This window comes from Carcharodon carcharias, chromosome 10 (genome assembly GCF_017639515.1).
Source record: "Carcharodon carcharias isolate sCarCar2 chromosome 10, sCarCar2.pri, whole genome shotgun sequence".
Taxonomy (NCBI): domain Eukaryota; kingdom Metazoa; phylum Chordata; class Chondrichthyes; order Lamniformes; family Lamnidae; genus Carcharodon; species Carcharodon carcharias.
Genome location: NC_054476.1, coordinates 161,149,184 through 161,170,132, shown reverse-complemented (window position 1 = coordinate 161,170,132; position 20,949 = coordinate 161,149,184). Strand labels below are relative to the sequence as shown.

At 41.6% G+C, this 20,949-nt stretch overlaps 1 protein-coding gene across 3 annotated transcripts in view; it reads right to left on the bottom strand.

The window, feature by feature from the left end:
• Window positions 1–20,949, bottom strand: part of ankrd13b (ankyrin repeat domain 13B) — a 344,010-nt gene that overhangs the window by 33,366 nt on the left and 289,695 nt on the right. For 2 of the 3 annotated variants that reach the window (XM_041198330.1, XM_041198332.1), the window contains 3 exons: window positions 20,709–20,795; window positions 16,913–16,977; window positions 15,727–15,857 (listed from right to left, as the gene is read on the bottom strand). In XM_041198330.1, the coding sequence (XP_041054264.1) occupies window positions 15,727–15,857; window positions 16,913–16,977; window positions 20,709–20,795 (283 nt within the window). The remainder of the gene's footprint in view (window positions 1–15,726; window positions 15,858–16,912; window positions 16,978–20,708; window positions 20,796–20,949) is intronic. The other variant, XM_041198331.1, reaches the window with a different exon arrangement.

Genomic DNA, 20,949 nt, shown 5'->3' with positions numbered 1-20,949 from the left:
AACAGCAATACATTCTTCAGCTGTATAACAGTTTCCATTTTTGGTACAAGTCACTTTTGTGACCTTTGATTGCTGACCTTGTGCTTGTTACTGATGAATTTGCCTGAACCTTTGCCCACCAGCAATGAAGTTGAAACTTCTCAGCTTCGGTTCGGTTAAGACCCTTATGGTGGTTGGCAGACAGGAGACTTTCCACCAAAGTGTCTGGCAAGCCAAGAGGTGAGACTATAGTGCTGGCCTATAGTGTGACGCATATAAACCTAAAAGGGAGGGAAAATCCACAGGGTTGATTTTTTTAAATCAAAGGGCATCCTTATAAGAGAAAATCATAAACTTTTTTAAAACCTTACCCCAGAAAGTTAACTTATTCAAGCTTGTCATGATAATAGCCAATTGTGGTTGTGTACTCCAGTATTAGATACTATACAGTACTCTGTGCGCTTATATGGGGTCACCTGACCTGGAGGTTGAAGGTCAGATAGTACATGTTTGAGCCTGACTTGATAGACTTCAGACACTGCAGATATGTGTTCATGTTAGGAAAATGTGTTATCAATAAAGTTAGCTCAGCTACAATGTCGATGGCCTGTGTGCATCATTAAGAAATAAGAAACAAGACATGGTGTCAGAAGTAAACTAAATGCGACAATGGAGATTCTGAAACCACTGACAGAGCTCAGTTTGAAGGGAAGTCTCGCAAAAACTGGAGGTGGTTCTGGCAGCAATTCAAGCTGTAACTCACAGCGAAGTGATAAAAAAGACCCTCAGGTACAGTCTTCCACCTTTCTTCATGTAACAGGGGAAGAAGCACTAGAAGTCTATAACACATTCACATTTGAAAGTGATGAGAATCAAAATGACTTGAAAGAAATGATGGAAATCTTTGAAGCCTACTGCAGCCTGAAGAAAACATTATGTATGAAAGATATTGATTTTTTAAAACATGCACGCAAGGCAGTGACAGCATTAGTCAGTACGTAACTGAGTTGAGAAAACGAGCTAAATCGTGTGAATTTGGAGAGTTTGAAGAATCACTCATCTGAGATAGAATAATTTGTGGGATTGTAAATGACTCTCTGAGAGAATGGCTTTTCAGAGAAGTTGATCTCACGCCGGAGAAAGCAATAAATATCTGCAGAGCAGCAGAGACAACGAAATGCCAGATTAAACAGATGACAGAAGATGGTAAGCCACACACGGTCAAGCATTTTAGATGCAGTTAAACAGAAACAGCCCCGGGAAAGAACAAATAGACAACCTGAAGGTAAAAAGAACAAAACTGCGATTAAAATATTTAAATACAGCTAATGCGAAACAGTGCATTTACCACGTTGTTGTCCAGCCTATGGAAAGCAGTGTAAGAATTGTGATAAACTAAATCTCTTTGCTAAGATGTTTAAATCGAAGAAAGTGCACACAGACAAGGAAACTGAACTTTTCGTTGGTGCAGTAACAACAAATTCCAAAGTGGAAGGTTCATTTAAAAATTGCCAAAGTATGGTGAGTTTCAAGCTTGACACAGGTGCACAAGCAAATGTCATTCCTATACACCTGTATCGTAAGATAAGCAAAGAAAAACAACTAATTAAAACAAAAGTGAAGCTGTCCACTTATACAGGTAAAAAAATTGCAGTAGAAGGCACACTTAAAGTGAACTACAATAAACAGTCTCAAGTACTTCCATTCACAGTGGTGAAAACTGATACATAACCCATTGTTGGAATTAAAGTTCATGAAAGTCTGAAGCTAATCAAGAGAATAATGACTGTCACCACTGATGACCCCCTGAGCGAGTTTAAAGATGTGTTCCAGAGAATTGGTTGCCTAAAAGGAGAACACACCATCAAGGCTGACAAAACTGTGACACCCAAAATACACTGACCCAGGAAAATACCAGTATTGCTGAGAGACCGACTGAAAGCAGAGATGGACAGAATCATCAAGAAAACTGAAGAACCGACAAAGTGGGTTAATCCAGTTGTAACTGTAGAAAAATCAGATGGGAATCTGTGAATCTGTCTGGGTCCCAGATACCTAAACCAGGCAGTGCAAAGAGAGCATTAGCAGCTGCCCACAGTACAAGAGATCATGTGTAAGCTAGCTGATGCTGAATACTATTCAGACTTGGATGTGAGTTCAGACATCTGGCAGGTCAAGCTAGATGAACGCAGCTCCTATCTCTGTAGCTTCAACACACCATATGGGCGATGCAGGTTTTTATGCTTACCTTTTGGTGTTAATTTGATTCCGGAGGTGTTCTACAGAACAGTGGAGCAGTTGTTTGAAGGGTTAGAGAAAGCTATATCAATGATGTACTGGTCTGGGGAGCCTCACAAGAAGAACGTGACCACAGAATGAGGCAGGTACTGGCCAGAGCTAGAGAATTGAAGCAGTCGCGAACGTGCCACTTACCACCCCCCCCAAGAATGTAAGAAAGACTTGGAGAAGTTTTTGGGAATGGTGACCTATCTTGGGAAATTCATTCCGAACATGTCAGATCGGACAGCAGCTATCTACAAAATGATATGGAATGGGACTGGGAATAAAGTCACCAGGAAGCTGTGACCAGTCTGAAGAGAACACTGACCCAGATACCAGTGTTAAAGCATTACCATGTCAGTCAGCTGGTCAAGATCTCAGTAGATGCTCCAAAGACTGGCCTGGGAGCTACTCTCCTGCAAAGTAAGGCAGCAATGGCATACGGTTCAAAGGCAATGACTGAAACATAGCAGCCGCATATCCAAATAGAGAAAAAAATGCTAGCAATTGTGTTTGGCCGAGAATGTTTCCACCCGTTTGTCTATGGCAAAAGCATGGAGGTACAGTCTGAACATAAACCTTTGCAGCTATACTTAAAAAGCCCCTGAACTGTGCACCACCAAGAATCCAAAGATTACTAATGAGTCTGCAGAAGTATCAGGTCAGAGTTAAATACAAACCGGGCAAGGAAATGTACATCACAGACACTCTGTCATGTCCATACCTACCCATCACAGAGGAAGAGGATAAAGAAACCCAAGCACAGGTCCACATGCTGACAAAGAACTTACCTGTGGCTGTAACCAAACTGGATGAGATCAGGGAAGCGACCAAGAACGACCCCACCCTGAGAAAGCTGCAGCAGATTGTGCAAACTGGCTGTCCCACACACCGGAGCGGAGCCCCTTCTGCTGTACAAGAGAACTGGAACTTTCATGAGGAACTTCATGTAGCAGAAGGAATACTTTTCAAGGGAGAAAAGATCATAATTCCTGCAACACTGAGGAAAGAAATGCTGCAGCGCGTACATGAAAGTCACCTCAATGTACAGACATGCAGGAGAAGAGCCCGAGATGTAATGTGTTGGCCTGGAATGGGAGCACAAATCGGGGAAATGGTGAATGCATGTGCAGTGTGCCAAAAGTACAGTAAATCACAACAAAAAGAACTACTTCAACCACACAGTGTTCCAGAGAGACCTTGACAGAAAATTGGAGTGGACTTGTTCACATTTGACAACAGTGAGTTACCTACTAACAGTAGATTATTACTCAAAGTTTTTTGAGCCTTTGCTGATGAGAAATGATAGTAGGAGCATCACTGTAATAAATTATTTAAAACCAATTTTTGCCCACCATGGCACACCTGAAGTGATCATCACAGGCAACGGTCCATAATTCTCAGGCACTGAGTTTCACAAATTTGCACAGGACTTGGGAGTTTTTCCCACACTATGTCCCAAATATCCACAATCCAATGGAATGGTAGAATGTACCGTGCAGACCCTAAGACACCTGTTGAAGAAGGCAAAGGTGGACGGAAGAGACCCCTACCTAGCTCTGCTGGATTTCAGGAATACTCCATTAGAGGGCTTTGGATCATCTCCAGCACATGTCCCGATGGGGAGAAGACTAAGAACTAAGCTTCCAACGGTGCCCCAACTGTTATTTCCACAGCCAGTGAGCTACAGTGTTCAGGACCTGCTCAAACTGAGACAGCAGAAGCAGAAACAGTACTTTGATCGAGGCCCCTGAACTCTGCTTGACCTGAACATGGGAGAGACGGTGAGGATTCAGCATGTAGGGATCTGCAATCCTGCTGTTATCACAGGAATCACAGGAGAACCAAGGGGTCTTACATAGTGCAGACGCCAAACGGACAACAGTACCGGAGAAACTGGAAAGATCAGATAGCACACGTTGGAGCCTGTCTTGATAGAGTTCAGAGACTGCAGATATGCGATCATGTTAGGAAATGTGTTATCAATAAAGTTAGCTCAGCTACAACGTTGGGTGCAGCATTAAGCAACAAGAAACAAGACAAGCTCTATACTTTAATAGTTTTATTATTTCATTTTCATTGTTTCTAATTTGGATGACTTTTAAATTTCCCAACGCCATCCCACCAAAAAACGAGTTTATTTCCTACCCACTTCAAGTTCCCTCAGGCTAAGAGCATAGACTTGCGTATAGACGTATACCAACACCAGCTCAAGCTGGGCGCTCGGGAACCACCTGAGAGAGGCCGGTAAAGGTTTCTCTCTCTGCCTTCTGGAGAGTTTCCAGGGTTCCCCTTAGCACCTTGCCAATGGCATCACTTGCCCTTGAACTAAGATTTTTCTTTTGGTCCATGGAGCCTCAGTGGTATAGTTTGTCCCACCTGTATATTCTCCTGTTTCGGAACTCCTTTTCTATCTAGGCAGAACAGTAGAACACTTGGATCATTCATTCGCTGCCAGTAAAAATGCCTCCTCGCAACATGTGCTTCAAATGATGAATGGCTTTGTGTGCAGTGACTGTTAGGCATACAACATGTTGCTCCAGTTGAGGAGCCAGTACCAGTACAGGCACAATGGCTGAATGGCCTCCCTGTGCACTGTAAATTCTATGGTGCTGTAATGTTGAAAATGCTAAAATGGACCAGCAAATACATTTAATAATATATTCCAAAAAGCTAAATCTATCTGCCTAACTAATGAATATGTATTTAACAAGGAGCACGACAAGGGTAGTGCTACATTGTTAGAATATGACATGAATTTATTCATAGTTGTAGTCATTACTAGTTGAATTTTAATTTACCTGACGTTGGTTCCTTGTGGACTTATTTATGCAGATGCCAGGGTACAGACATGCTACCTGCTGTTCAATAAACATTCTCTATTAATTGAGTAAAATAAACATGGTTTAAAGAGGCAATCAATCATTCACCAGGATTGACTGAAATTACTCACGTGCTGTTATGATTAACTGCCTTTGGTCATTGTTCAATAGCCAAGTAAACAAAAAGCGGCCACTATGCAATAAATAATTGCACCAACAATGCCCACAAACAGCAATGATACAACTGCCCAGTTAAACTACCTTTGTGTAACATAACTGAGGAACAAATATTGGCCAAGGCATTATTCGAATTTCCTGCTCTTTATCAAATAGAGCATACCATAAACATCCTCATTATGCACTAAAGTACTATTGAACCAGAGCTAGAAAGGCATAAAATTGGCCAAACTGACGTGGGCGCAAACAAGATTTTACTGATCAATTATCCTATTATGATTTTTGGATATTGTGGTGGAAGCCACAGTTGGCAGGCCAAGCAGGAATCATGTGCAAGCTGTTGTCTTAACAGATGACTGGTTGAACGTACTGACCATGGTTTCAAAACTTGATTTTTGTTTCTTTTGTCAGTACCTAACTGAAGGGAAAACTGCAACTTCAGGTTCCCGGGAAATGAAGCTGTGACTTCTGGATTCTAGGAAATGAGGCTGTGACCTCAGGTTTCAAAGGAAAAGGAAACTAGTTGAAAACAGCCAAAGGCACAGAGCCATAAAAAAGTTTAGACTGCCCATGGGTGCAGTGCAGGCAGGATGTGGAGTGCTGTGTGTAGGAGCTTACAGAAAGAAACCTGAAGGCTGAATCCAGGAGTGGGGATAGGAAAGTAAAATTACTGCCACTGTGTCAGTTTTATTAAAGGAATGGATTAACTGGACCCAGCCATTTTGGTGAAAACTATGCCCATGGGACTTGGGTTGGTTGGAAGTAGCCAAATGAATCAATGGACATTTCCCTACACTAACACGTATGATAATTGCAGTGGGTTAATTGAAATAATTCAATATTAAGATTGATATTAAAACGTGCATTAACAGCTTTAAAAGTAGACAAGTGTCATTATGAGAGCTCTTTCCAGGCATGATGGGAAATATAGCCAATACTGTGGGAGCCCGCTAAGAATCACAAACCGTAAACCTAATGGCCTTCACAGCTTGGGTAAACAAGGTGTTAACGGGTTAAGGAAACAGGCAGGGTGTCATTAAGACCCAGGCACGAACAAACTCCTGCAGAGGCCAAATGCTGAAACTGTTGAGATAACAGGGAACATCTGCAGAATGAAGTATCCCTACTCTTGGGTGATGTGCGTGTTAAGGCAATGCCAGTGATGGGTGATGAGTGATGTAACAAACTGTTTTGCTATGTGAGAACCAAGGACTATAAAATCGTGACACTGACTTTATATTGGGGAGAGATCCTTGGGAAAGGAGCCAAGATGATCTCTCCAGCAAATGCTTGAATAAAACCTTTGCTGACTGGAAACTCACAGACTTGAGCGGTCTCATCTTTTTACCACAACACAATCTAACTCATCAACTGCCTTGATGATTGGGTGACCTGGTGGAAGGGAAATTGGTATGGCATGTTGGATGACAGTGCAAGATACCATTAGAGAGGCTCAATATTGCAGGACTTAGTACAGTCACCTACTCCACCATTGTGAGAGCTGAAAGGGTATTCTAAACTGCCATAGAATATAACCACAGTAACAGCAAGATTAGCCCCTTGATCCATTTGGCCTGCTTAGCCACAATATTTGCTGGGTGTATTTCTAATGCTCCTGAATACTATTTGTTGACAAACTCGTTCAGTTTCTTTGTGAAGGTATCTTGTTCTATCACGGTTGGTAATCCGTTCCACATACTTACCATCTGTTTTAGTTAAAGAGAATAATTTGTCATGCTCTCTAAGGGCATGTACAATGATAGAAATGATGGCAAGCCTGTTGTGTCATTCACACAGTCAGAAAGGCAGGAGGGGTGGGGAGTTGTGGGGAGCGATTTAGTCGCACCGACAGGTGCAAGTCTATGATTGTGGACGTTTTTTGTTTGTTCTTTTATGGGATCTGAGCGTCCCTGGCAAGGTTAGCGTAGCTCACATTCCATGGTGGAATAAAAGAAAAACATTCACAATCCTAAGGCTGCACCTGTTGGCAGTCAGAGCTCAAAATAAAGGAGAATAGGGCTGAACGAAAAATTGGTTTTAGTAAAAGGCCATTTTCGTGCAATCTTTTCAAATGTCCCTCACTCGTATCGTGTCAGTGTCGTATTTTCAAAACATGAATGCCTTTGAAAGCGGTGGTTTTCATGCCCTTTCCTGAGCTGCAGCTTAAAACAAATTCCCCCCTATGGGGCACAAGGGAGGAGCAAACACAGGGCAACTTACCGTATTACTGAAGGAAGAAACAACATGAGAACAGAGGCCACGGTCGCAGTGAGAATGGGACCATTGAATGTTATTTATTATTAGTCTTATCTATAACTGCCTTTTAAATGGATGTAAAAATATCTCATTGTACTCTTAGAAGAGGAGTCAGGAGCTCTGGTGTCCTGGCCAACAGTCATCTCTCCACCGAAGCCACTAGATCATCTGGCCATCCATCTCATTTGCTGATGACCACATCTTGTGTGTACATTGATGGCTGCACCTGCCTATTTAACAACAGTGGTTATGCTTCAAAAGTCATTACTTAGCTATGAAGTGCTTTGGGACATTGCGAAGATGTGAAAGGCTCTGTATCAGTGCAAATCTATTTGTTTTCATCTGTCTTATTGGTGGATTAACAGAGTCCAATTCACCAGCCATTATGAATAATGCAGATTCAAAGAACATAGCAAATACATGCTGTGAACTTACATAAAAGATGCAAAGCTTGTTGAATTCTTTGATTACAGGACTCATTAATACTTTTTTTTGAACTAAATCCACTTCACTAGCAAATTCTGCATTTTTTTTGTCTGTGAGATAAACTGAAAGCATCTGTGCCAAAAATGGAGATTAATCTATACTGCGGGCATTTAATTTAAGGTGAAATATACTTTGTATAAAAAGTTTAATCATTAACTTCATTATTCCAAATGCTTTAATGTAGGGACTATTCTAAATTTGAAAGGAAGCACCTTTAATGCAGTGTATTTGTTTTTACCCTTCATTAAAAAAAATTATGGATATCAAGTAGACTTTTTAAAAAGTGATGATTCATTTTGGTAGAGTAAACTCAGTCAATTTGTTCTCACAAAATAAAGTGTCCAGTGGTTGAAAAGCAGCTAGACAGCAAAACACAAAAATGAGCAAAATGCTGCTAAACTCCTTCGGAAACGCTTCCTATTATTATGATGCATTTAATGCATTTGGAGAAAACAGCTAAAGTGAATATTCAGCGTAGATAAAAACAAAAAAACTGCGGATGCTGGAAATCCAAAGCAAAAATAAAAATACCTGGTAAAACTCAGCAGGTCTGACAGCATCTGCGAGTCCGTATGACTCTTCAACAGATGAGGAGACTCAAAACGTTAACTGTGTTCCTCTCCGCAGATGCTGTCAGACCTGCTGAGTTTTACCAGGTATTTTTATTTTTGTTTTGAATATTCAGCATATTGTTTATTGAAGTTTGGGTAAGAATTGGGGATTAATTGACGATTGACTGAGTAAACCCTTAGGGGAATAAAAAACTCTAAACACAGAGCACTTGTGAGATGTAAAAGAAAAAGAACTTGCATTCATATAGCACATTGCATGACCTCAGGATGTCCCAAAGCGCTTTACAGTCAACTAAGTACTTTTGAAGTATAGAAAACATGGCAGCCAATTTTCTCACGGCAAACTCCCATAAACAGCAATATGATAATTGCCACAGAATCTGTCTTTTCACTGAGGTTGATTGAAGGATAATATTCGTCAGGACACCAGAGAGAGCTTCCCTGGTCTCCTTTAAAATAGTGACATGGAATTTTTTACATCCACCTGAGAGGACAGACGGGGCTTTGGCCTATTGCCGCATCTGAAAGAAATCACCTCCAGCACTCCCTCATTCGTACGCTGCAATATCAAACAGATCAGCGGCTCCCAAACTGTGGGTCACAACCCCCAATGGGGTCACGAGCCCCTTCTCCTCTGAAGCTGCAATAGTGATTATGGAGAGGAGACGACCCAGTCGAGAGGCACTGCCGGGACAGCCCTGGACCCACTGGATCAATTCTACCAAAGACAACAGGGTGGATCATGAGCCCAAAGTGCTCTTTAGCTTCAGAAAACACTTTTAGTGGCAAGGTCAAGTGGGCCGGAGATGTTTGTGGGCCAAATTGGTGTCGACCCTGAGTGTGACCAGAGTGTGGGAGAATCCGGGAGGTAATGCAGGTGAGTTGAGAAGGTTAACGACGGCTTCAGTCTTTACTATATTTCTGCTCCTGCCTGCCTGTTGCACAGGCTTCTTAACCTGGCTCAACGACTCTGCTACACAGGCAGTGGCAACTTGACCCAAAGCGGGGGAAGGGTAGAGGGGCTGATGAGTGAGTGAATGAATAGGGTGAGGGGCTAGTTGTTAGGAAGAGGGGCTGCTAAGTGAGTAAGTGAGGGGGGGGGGAATTGGGAAAGGGGCTGGTGTGTGTGTGTGAGGGGGAGGGGTTTTGGGAATGTGTTTGTGTGTGTGTGTTTGTGCGATTACAATGTGTGATTACAATGTGTGTGTGGGCGTGGAGGGAAGGGAGAAATCACTGAGTCTTCTTTCACCAGGGAATATGGAGAACTTGGCTGAATCCTACAGCAGTACATAATAAAAGTAATAGTTTTACAAATACTCTAAAATAAGATATTCATATTTATATGATGTATTATTATAATAGTAATATGCAAACTTCAATAATTATACACTGGATATTACAATATACTGCTTTATTACTGTTTTGTTTTTGCTGGCATCTGGGGTCACATTAATGTTCAAGTGTAAAAAAGGGCTCACATTGGAAAATAGTTTGGGAAGCACTGGCTGAGAATTTGTGCTCAGTCTTTGGAGTAGGGTTTGAACACTCAACCTACTGACTCATTGACACGTCCCATAATTAAGTCCACGAACAGCCCAGAAGTGGCTGATAAGGACAATGCCTTCCTGAGATCTAATAAAGCTGTTAAGATATTGCAAAGCACTAACATTCCTTGTTCCAGTCCAACTCCGGCCCCCCTCCACAACTCTTTCTCCGGTACATCGATGATTACTTCGGTGCCGCTTCATGCTCTCATCGGAACTTGGAAAAATTTATTAATTTTGCTTCCAATCTCCACCCCTCCATCATTTTCACGTGGTCCATCTCTGACACTTCCCTTCCCTTACTTGACCTCTCTGTCTCAATCTCTGGTGATAGACTGTCCACCAATATCCATTACAAACCCACCGACTCCCACAGCTATCTCGACTATAGCTCCTCACACCCCACTTCCTGTAAGGACTCCATCCCATTCTCTCAGTTCCTTCGCCTCCGTCTCATATGTTCCGATGATGCTACCTTCAAAAACAGTTCCTCTGACATGTCCTCCTTCTTCCTTAACCGAGGTTTTCCACCCACGGTTGTTGACAGGGCCCTCAACCATGTCCGGCCCATCTCCCGCGCATCCGCCCTCACGCCTTCTCCTCCCTCCCAGAAACATGATAGGGTCCCCCTTGTCCTCACTTATCACCCCACCAGCCTCTGCATTCAAAGGATCATCCTCCGCCATTTCCACCAACTCCAGCATGATGCTACCACCAAACACATCTTCCCTTCACCCCCCCTATCGGCATTCCGTAGGGATCGCTCCCTCCGGGACACCCTGGTCCACTCCTCCATCACCCCCTACTCCTCAACCCCCTCCTATGGCACCACCCCACGCCCACGCAAAAGATGCAATACCTGCCCCTTCACTTCCTCTCTCCTCACCGTCCAAGGACCCAAACACTCCTTTCAAGTGAAGCAGCATTTCACTTGCATTTCCCCCAACTTAGTCTACTGCATTCGTTGATCCCAATGTGGTCTCCTCTACATTGGAGAGACCAAACGTAAACTGGGCGACCGCTTTGCAGAACACCTGCGGTCTGTCTGCAAGAATGACCCAAACATCCCTGTCGCTTGCCATTTTAACACTCCACCCTGCTCTCTTGCTCACATGTCTGTCCTTGGCTTGCTGCATTGTTCCAGTGAAGCCCAACGCAAACTGGAGGAACAACACCTCATCTTCCGACTAGGCACTTTACAGCCTTCCGGACTCAATATTGAATTCAACAACTTTAGGTCGTGAGCTCCCTCCCCCATCCCCACCCCCTTTCTGATTCCCCCTTCCTTTTCTTTTTTTTCCAATAAATTATATAGATTTTCCTTTTCCCACCTATTTCCATTATAAAAAGAGAAAAAGGAAAAAAAAATTTAAAAATTATTTATTTATTTATTTTATTTATTTATTTTTTTTTACATCTTTTATGCTCTCCCCACCCCCACTAGAGCTATACCTTGAGTGCCCTACCATCCATTCTTAATTAGCACATTCGTTTAGATAATATCACCAACTTTAACTTTAACACCTATGTGTTCTTTTGTATTATTGTTGTTGACATCTTTTGATGATCTGCTTCTATCACTGCTTGTTTGTCCCTACAACCACACCCCCCTCCCTCCACCTCTCTCTCTCTCTCTCTCTCTCTCTCTGCCCCCCTCCACACGCCTTAAACCAGTTTATATTTCAACTCTTTCTTGGACTCGAACTCAAGTTCTGTCGAAGGGTCATGAGGACTCGAAAAGTCAACTCTTTTCTTCTCCGCCGATGCTGCCAGACCTGCTGAGTTTTTCCAGGTAATTCTGTTTTTGTTTAGCATTTCCTTCTGGTTGAGGGTTTAGATCTGGCAAATGTTGGGGTGGCTTTGGTGAGGAGAGGTGCTCCAAATTGAGCAATGAAAAATCAGCAGTTCAGTCAAGCTTTGTCTCAGAAGGAACGCATTATGGATCATTATAGGCAGCAGCATCTCATTAGCACTCAGTATATGCCTACAAATTGCTAAGTGATGGACTCTTTCCATTTGAAAAATGCTAATCATTGGAGTTGATTTTAGCACACACTACTTCAGAATTTAGCAATTTGTGAAACATGGTTGTCTGACAGAACAGTACATTCCCAGATAACATGAACAAAACTGTAATATCCTACTTATGTCTCATCATCATAGTACTGATTTTATAATTAACTCCATTATATGCCATTTGCTTTGCTTTCTGCTCTGTTTCCTACCCCATTTTGTGTGCATCTCACTGCCCAGAAGGGAAAAACAGTAAAAACTGGGAAATAAGAGTTACTGGTCCAAATTGTTCTTGTATACCTTAAAATGGAATACCAGTAAAAACTGGGAAATAAGAGTTACTGGTCCAAATTGTTTTTTTCCTTCTGGGTAATGAGTCCTGAGTTTTTTTTGTTATATTTATACTGCATTACAACCACGACGACACACCAGAAGTACTTAATTAGCTGTAAAGCACTTTGGGATATCTGGAAATCATGAAAGGTTTTATATAACTGTTAGGTTTTTTTTAAATTTGATTTGTGCAGTGTTGCCTTCTATCCACTAGTGTTCACTGGCATGGATAGCGAATGTTATATCATACATTAAGAAAGTGTTGCAAACATAAATAACTGGACAAAGGGACAGCTGCTATCTTCCTTTTAGTGTTAAATGAACTCTGTATCTCACTGTGAAAAAGACTTGTTGGATTACAAGCCTACACCAAGGATTTTGTTTTAATAACTTTCTCTCCTCTTTCTTTTCTGAAGGTTTTGATTTCCAATGGGGTAAAATTCCATGAGTGCAGGTCACAATCGAGTGGATTATGGCCCCGTGGAAAGTCTGGCAGCTTTAGTTACATTGGCTGGTGTTGGGCCAGAGGAGTGGGCCACTTTTGGGGGCTACCTGGGCCCATCTCAGGCACTTCCTGTAAGATCATTCTGCCCCCCACACCCCCCCCCCCCTCCCCACTTTAACACTCCACCCTGGCCTCTTGAACTCGGCACCCCCACCTGCCTCACTCACCCCCTCATCGAGACTCCCGACCCCAGACTTACCTGTCAGTCTGGGCTCCTCAGCACTGGGGACTGCTTGTAATCCCAACAGTGGCAACTGCTCCCAACTGGTGCTACTGGGACTTTGAGATGCCAAAATCATCCAGGACTTCCTCCCGAGAAAGGGGCGGAAAATTGCTGCAGGGTAGCGGTGGGAATCATGGGTAGGCCCTGCCCCCGAATTTTTATCCAGGGTGGGGAGACTACGGCACCCTGTAAAATTTAGATGTACGCTGTGGATTATTATTCTAAGTCTCTGGATTACTGGCATAGCAACATAACTACGACTACACCATCATATCTCCTACACAATCAAGTTGGATAAATGTTTATTTCTCTAACATGAGGACAATAGGGATTTTTGTAATATTACTGTCAGCCACATGGGCTGAGATCAGACATAATACAAACAGAAAATGCTGGAAATGCTCAGCTGGTCATCGACAGACCTGAAACGTTAACTCCGTTTCTCTCTCCACCTTCTTGCCTGACCTGCTGGGCATTTCCGGCACTTTCTGTTTTTATTTCAGATTTTCAGCACATGCAGTATTTTGCTTTTATACTAATGCTGAGATCAACTAACTCAGGAATTAAACCTAAGGACTCTTGGTCTTAATGGTGTAATTGTTCATTGCCCTTTATCATGTCAGACTTTATGGGAGCCTTAGTTCTATCACCAACGTATACACATGGAAGATCATTAACGCAGTAACCCTTTTTCTTCATTTTGAATCATTAAACACAATATTGACCCCTGGAGATTTGCTCATGAGAGTCTAAATGAACTCACTGATCTTGGAATCGTAGATCTAATGTTCCTTGGAAATGAGTTACAAAGTTGCACTCTAAAATCATGGTTCCGATATTGTCTTAAACCATGATGACAGAGATTGAGACTGCCTACAACACCTCCATACCATGTCTTGTCTCCATACCTAGCTCATCCCATCTGCTGCTGAAACCCTGAACCATGCCTTTCTCACCTCCAAACTCATCCATAGCCTTCCGGTTAATCCAAACACTGCCACCCTAACCCTGACCCGTCACTTCTCTGCTTCCTGACCTACATCGCCTCCGGATTTCCTAATTCCTTCAATTTATAATTCCCATCCTCATGTCCAAATCCTTCCTTAATCTTGCCCCTCCCTATCTCCAACTCCTTGTAGCCCTGAAACTCTCTGCGAACTCTGTGTTCCTCCAACTCTGACCTCTTGAGCTTCCACAACTCCCTTGACCCAGCCACTTGCTACCATGCCTTCAGCCTTCTAAGTTCCAAACTCTGGAATTTCCTCCCTAATTCTCTCTGGTTTTCTAACTCCTGTTCTCCTATCTTCCTTAAAACATATCTCCTTCACCAAGTTTTCAGTCACTTCATCCAATATCTTTTTCTTTTGATTAGTGTCAATTTTTCTCCAATTATATGGAGGGACAGAAACAGGCTATTCGGCCCAACTAGTCTGTGCTGATATTTATGCTCTAACTTTGCTGCATTTCAGCCTTACTCCATTTTGCTGCATTTCAGCCTTTCAGCATATCTTTCTAATCCTTTTCTGTCATGTCCTGATCTAGTTTCCTTGCAAAAGCATCCAAGCTATTTGTCTCACTCACTTTTTGTGGTGGTGAGTTCCACTCTAAGTTAAGGAGAGGATGAGAACTGTGTGGGCTGACCAGGGTCCTATCTGAATTTAATATAACTTTGTTACTTTTGAATTCCATACCCTTTGAAATAAATCCCAGTGCTTTTGAAGCACTTTTGATTGCTTTGCTAACCTGCGGTGTTCCTTTTAATAATTTTTTCACTTGTATCCCTACATCCCTTTGCTCTTCTATCCCATTCAATTTCTTATTTTCTAAGGTATAGATAATGTTTCCATTTTCCCTACAGAAGTTCACCGCCTCACATTTATCAATGTTAAAGTTCACTTGCACTTAACTGCTAAGTGGACAAGTTTTCTAATGTCTTCTTGTTTTATGTTGCATTCATCCTCAGTCTATAGCACCCAGTTCGTAGCATCTGTAAATTCTGGTGTTGAGAGTCTAAATCCAAATTATTAATGTGAATTATGAGTTATATTGGTTCCAGCATGATGTTTGTGGAATAACCTGCTCTACTTTCCTTCAATTTGTATCATTCCCCTTAACCTCAACTTTCTGCTTTCTTTTTTAACCAATTTGTTGTCCATGAAGCAACTTGACTCCACATACCCTAACCTCTGCCATGAGATTACCATGCACATCCTTATTGAAGGCCTTTTAGTTACTGTGTAGCAACTAGGGATGTTTTCCTATGTCAAAGGCACTATGTAAATGCAAGTTGGTGCTGCTGCTTATAAACCTAATCCCAAACCTGAGGTTAGATTTAACCTGTCTGCCTACTTGAATCTGAGATTTCAGCTTTGGTGTGTTTCGTTGTAGGAAGAACATGGCATTTCAGTTTGTTACATCTACTTAAGAGGATCAGGGTCCTTCTTATGCATTCGCCGTGTTAAGACCACAGCAGGATACAGGAAATTACATCATATTTATTAGCAATCACAGACAACGAAAGAGGCTTTTAGCTTACTTCTGTGTTTTTGTGGTGAGCTCCATGGGGCGTCCAATATCTCGGCTTCCCAGCTCAAAGTTCGAGTTGAAGTACTCCTCTGGAGTAATAGATGTTGGGTTTGTATTGCTGAATGTCTGAGTAATGAATGCCTAGATCACAAAATGATATGACCTAATTACAGCAGTTCTAAAATATGTTACAAAGGGTTGGGTTTAACAGCAACGAAACAGCAATTCATTATAACTCAGTCTTGTTGAATCAATCCGAAGTACAGTCAGATCATAATATAGGGCCACTGATTTGCAGTTTTCATGGGAAAATGAGAGAATCGGGGCTGTTACCCACTGAAACAGTGAAATCCCGAGTCCCAGGTGAAACAGAATGTGACTTATTTGGTCACTGTAAGCCAGTGGTCCTCAGTATAAATAGACAGAGTCACAGAACATGACTTGCAAAACTCCAGTGAAAATCCTTGAAACCCCTGTAATAGAAACAAAATCAATCACTGCGAACAAGTGGGCCTTCATATAGTCTAATACAAACTGGAGGGCAGGCAGGTTTTTGAGAGCCTGAGTGTTCGACTCATTTGCTAATCCATTGGCACTGCTTTCTATAAATGGTTACATTTTCATTGGCCAGTCAAAGTTTGGTGAATTGGGCACCCAATTAGGGTCAGTGAGTTGAATTTTCACAGGGGTTTTCCCAAAAGTCCAGCATAGATGTGGTGGATGGTCAGCAAAAATCTTGGATGCTGCTTATGCTGCTTATTGAGGATTTCCACTGAAGGTATGATCAGGAGAACCTCCAATCCTTTCTCTTCTTTAATCATCCTTGTCCTGGTTATAAATTGCATTCAGTTCTTAAATACTGGGCATGGCAAAATGCAAACCCAAACTCAGCACCACTTAATCACTACTTGATTTAGCTCATCTTCTTTCCTATCTTTCAAACTTGGATAGTGTTCTGCACTTCATTGAATGCATTTTAAAACAAAACATCTTTCCAGCATTTGTGTTTCACCAGGAATGACAGATTAAGAAGCACTTTGATGCAATATACTTCTGAAACACTGTAAGCATGAACAAAAAGTCAGTTTATAGTATCCTGTGACAGAGAGCAGACTTGAACTGAGTTAATATCACGTGATCTATAAGCTATAACAAAGTTCTGACTGAGGTAACAGAACAAAATTTCCAATACAAACCCCATTGTGTGGTCCAACATGTTGCTCTGCAATGCCCAGGAAGGACTGGAGAGGCGTTTTACTGCCTGCAAAAGACAAGTGGTGCTTTTTCACTACAGTGTTGGTTCTAAGGTAAGTGTGTTTACAATGATTGATCTCTTCATTAAAGATGTAAACCTGCTGAGTTAGAACTGTTTGAATTTAATTCATTCTTTTGAGAGGCAAAATCTCTAATGAGATTGCCTTCCTTAAAAATTAACAAAAATGATCAATGAGAGATTCCGTTTCTACTTTATTCAGAATGAAGCTATCATGGAGAAATGTATGCAGAACATTTTGATCTATTGCCTTAAGTCTTCAGATTTTGGTTCTGTTAATTAAGCTATCACATTCAACTTAGTTTTTCCTGTGTATGAGCTATTCATTTTATCATCATCCCCGCCTCAACCTGGTGAATAGTTTTGTCACCAATTTCCACTACCTGTGCTCTAAGTACAATGATTTGAGCTGCACATGATCCTAGTCACAGACTGATTACTGTTTAGCATATTCATGATGAACTTCAAGGTCGGTCCAATTGACTAGTCATTAAATATGAATTTGTACTGATTTATACTGATTGCTCTATGGAATTATTAAGTGTCAAATTGCTTTATTTTTACACTGCTAATATATTTTTCAGAAGTAATGTCACTTTTTTATGTCTCCTTTCACTCAGTTTATAGATGAAAGTTCTATAGCTTGAATGAGTTTAACCATCTGCCAAAAATTGCATCTAGCTAGAAATGGCATCAGAGGAAACCTCTTCAGTCCCAGGGATCATGGTTACAGTTACAATAGCCATCTTAGATTTACAAGTACAGACCCAACTGCATATAATCCCCAAACTTGTCAATCACTAACTGGACCATAAAGCAATTCTATGCAAAATGCATTACATTAAGGATTGAAAGTGTGAATTGGGAATGGTAATGATTTCAGCTGCTCATATTTGAATTGTATTTCTTTCAATGATTAGTTGAACCACAGTGATGTCACACACAAGGGAGTCAAGACTGACTGATGTGGGGTTAGAAGGCCGGGAAAAATTGGATAAAAGCAAAATACTCTGAAGAAGAGTATTTTAGAGCTTTGAAGAAGAGTCATATGGACTCGAAACAAAAGCAAAATACTCTGAAGAAGACTCAAAACATTAACTCAGTTTCTCTCTCCACTGATGCTGCCAGAACTGCTGAGTTTTTCCAGCATTTTCTGTTTTTGCTGAGGAAAAACTGGACCAGGGTGAGCCCATGTAATTTGCTCCCCATTTTAAAAGTCATGCATTCTGTCCATAGAACTAAATAATCCCTTCATTTTATCATAATTATAGTTAAATATCAAAATGTGTTGCAATTTGAAAAGCAGCGATGGGTGAAGCAAAAGAGTTTCTTTGCAGTGGAGCCTAAGGAATACAAAACTAAAGATCTACTGGTTGGAGGGTATCATTACGTGGTAAGTTTACATTTTCCATTATAGAAGTTGACATGGACACCTAGGATGGAAGAAGGTAACATAAAAAGTGACAAAGTAGCAAGAGGATGTAAGATACAGAATTTTTAACAGGTTTATAGTTATGACCAGGTAGAGCAGGAACACTTTGTTTTAAAATGTATTTATCTTTTTTTATTATGTTGGGAGTATGCACTCCCATTCAGAATAAAATATACTTTTCCCATCTGTAAAGGGCACCATCATCAAGAGTACCTAACCAGATATTCCTGCTTTTAAAGAGTGGTGTGTTATCAATGGGCTAAATTTCTTCACCCCCGCCCCCTCGCCCCCCACCTCCAATTTTTTTTCTACCTCTCTTGAAGGTTCTTAGTTCAGCTGTGGTATGGCTGTATCAGTGCAAGCCTGCTCTGTTAACCCCTGAAGTAATCGTTCTTCATCAATAAGGGGAGCAGTCCTGTTGACACATAAACACACACACACACATGCACACGCACATACACACACCTTCCTAGCAGGTATCACTGATGTAAGAATCCAGGCTGATGTTTCCTTTCACTAATTGAGGTCAAATGTCACTCCGCCCCCCCACTGCCACCATGGCTGGGATTTTCCAGACCGCCGTGATGGGACCCCCCGCGGGGGATGCGCCGGCCAGGCCAAAAGTCCATTGGCCTTCGGTGGGACCAGACGATCCTGGCGGAGGGCGGGACCGGAAAATCCACTGAGATCAGGAATTGAATTTTTTTGTGGCTCAGTTCTAAACTGCATATTATATTTACCAACTGGAATGTGCAAGAGCTTTCCAGGATGACTACTCATCTGTAAATGCCTCCCTTATTATGAAGAAGCATCTGGCCTTTGTTAGGTGCATGAGGTATTTTTAAAAAGTTAAGCAGTTCTCTTAACTTCTGAATTTAAGTCGGGAGACCAATTTGGGAGCCTTGCCACCCAGTAGGACTCTGAATATGTTGAAATTCATTGTAAAGTTCTACGCCTGGAATTTCCACAGGATTTCCCCAGCTGGAGGTCAGATGAGTGACCTGAGAACACGTTAATGGCTATAAACAGCTGCACATGCTTTGTCGCCAAGGCTTTTGCCAACCCTTTGCTGAAAATATGGCAAAAGATTTGAAGAGCCCCATGGAAATTCTCCCCTTTATGTTGTACTCCAATTTTACTCATACTGGCAAAATTATTGCCAATTGGTTCTGTACACTTGCCACTCTTCTGCAGACTAATTTGATTGCTTACATTCCATTTAAATGCAATTTCAGACATACCAATGAACCCTATATGGTTGCCTTCAATATCAACAGCACCATTGCAGAGTGTACTGCAGTATAAATGTCCTTGGTCTTCTTATGCCAGAGACAGTGATACTATCCTGAAATGGGATTTCAATCTTTGATGAAAACTATTGATGGTAGAACACCTAAACGGTGTGCTCCAATAGCATCTAGCATTAGCTTCCCATATTGTGACTGTTCAAAGCCCCACAGGCCAACAGTGCACATTTAGCATTGCTAGCCTATATAGACCTCTCCGCAGCACCAGGGATGGTCCTGGTCAGGCTAGTAAAGTCTCCAGATTTGTATACACACCACAGTATTAAAGTAGCATTTGCAATATAATGACAAATTTTAGCACAGCAGAGATCAAAACACGTTAGTGAACCATTCCCAATGAAAGATATTCAGTAATATAGAACAACATAAACACCAAAGTTGTAATTTTGTGGTCTGTGATGAGCAGCAATGGCACTGAGGGACATTGTTAAATTATAATCAGCCTACTTTTCCTTTGTTCCATAGTTCTTCCCTCCCATTTTCAATTAAAACCCATTGAGACAATGGTGTCTTTTACTGAAACTTAGTTCTTAGGCTGCCAACGGCTTCAGGGAACTCCAGGTCTCCCAGGTTATCAATTTTTCATATAGCTGAACGAAATGCTATGGAAGTACAAAGGAAACTCCATTATCCACCAGATGGAGTGGATTATGGAAATTGGTGAGTAATTGAGAGTCTCCAAATCTGATCTTCTAACAGCACAGCAATACCCTAGGCACAGGAATGAAGAGAAGCACGATACAATTAACAATAAGTGTACTTTGATTCGGTAACAAAAGGAGATGAAATACAAGCAACAAAAGGGGCAGGGTAACCTGGTGACATCTTACATAAAGTTTTTGTCCTGTGAAATATCCAGCGGATAATTGGCATGAAAAGCTAATTGGAATATGGATAATGGAGGTTCCACTGTAATAAGCTTACTCAGAGGTCACTAAAATGAACACGTTGAAATTTAAACAAATATAAAAACACTTTACTTCTGATCTTCTGGCTGCTCGATGGGGTAACTCGTTGGTGGACCAACAGAGTGGACGCTGGTGAAACGGGTTTGTGTCGTCGGTGCCCTAGAGGTTGAAACAATTTAAAAAAAACACAATCTGGGGTTGAGAAATGCAAATGGGTGGTGTAGCACCAGCTCTTTGCCCCCAGATAGCAAATCCTAACAACATCAGCATGTAACACAATTATGGTGCTGACTTTGAGAAAGCCCAGAGCTGT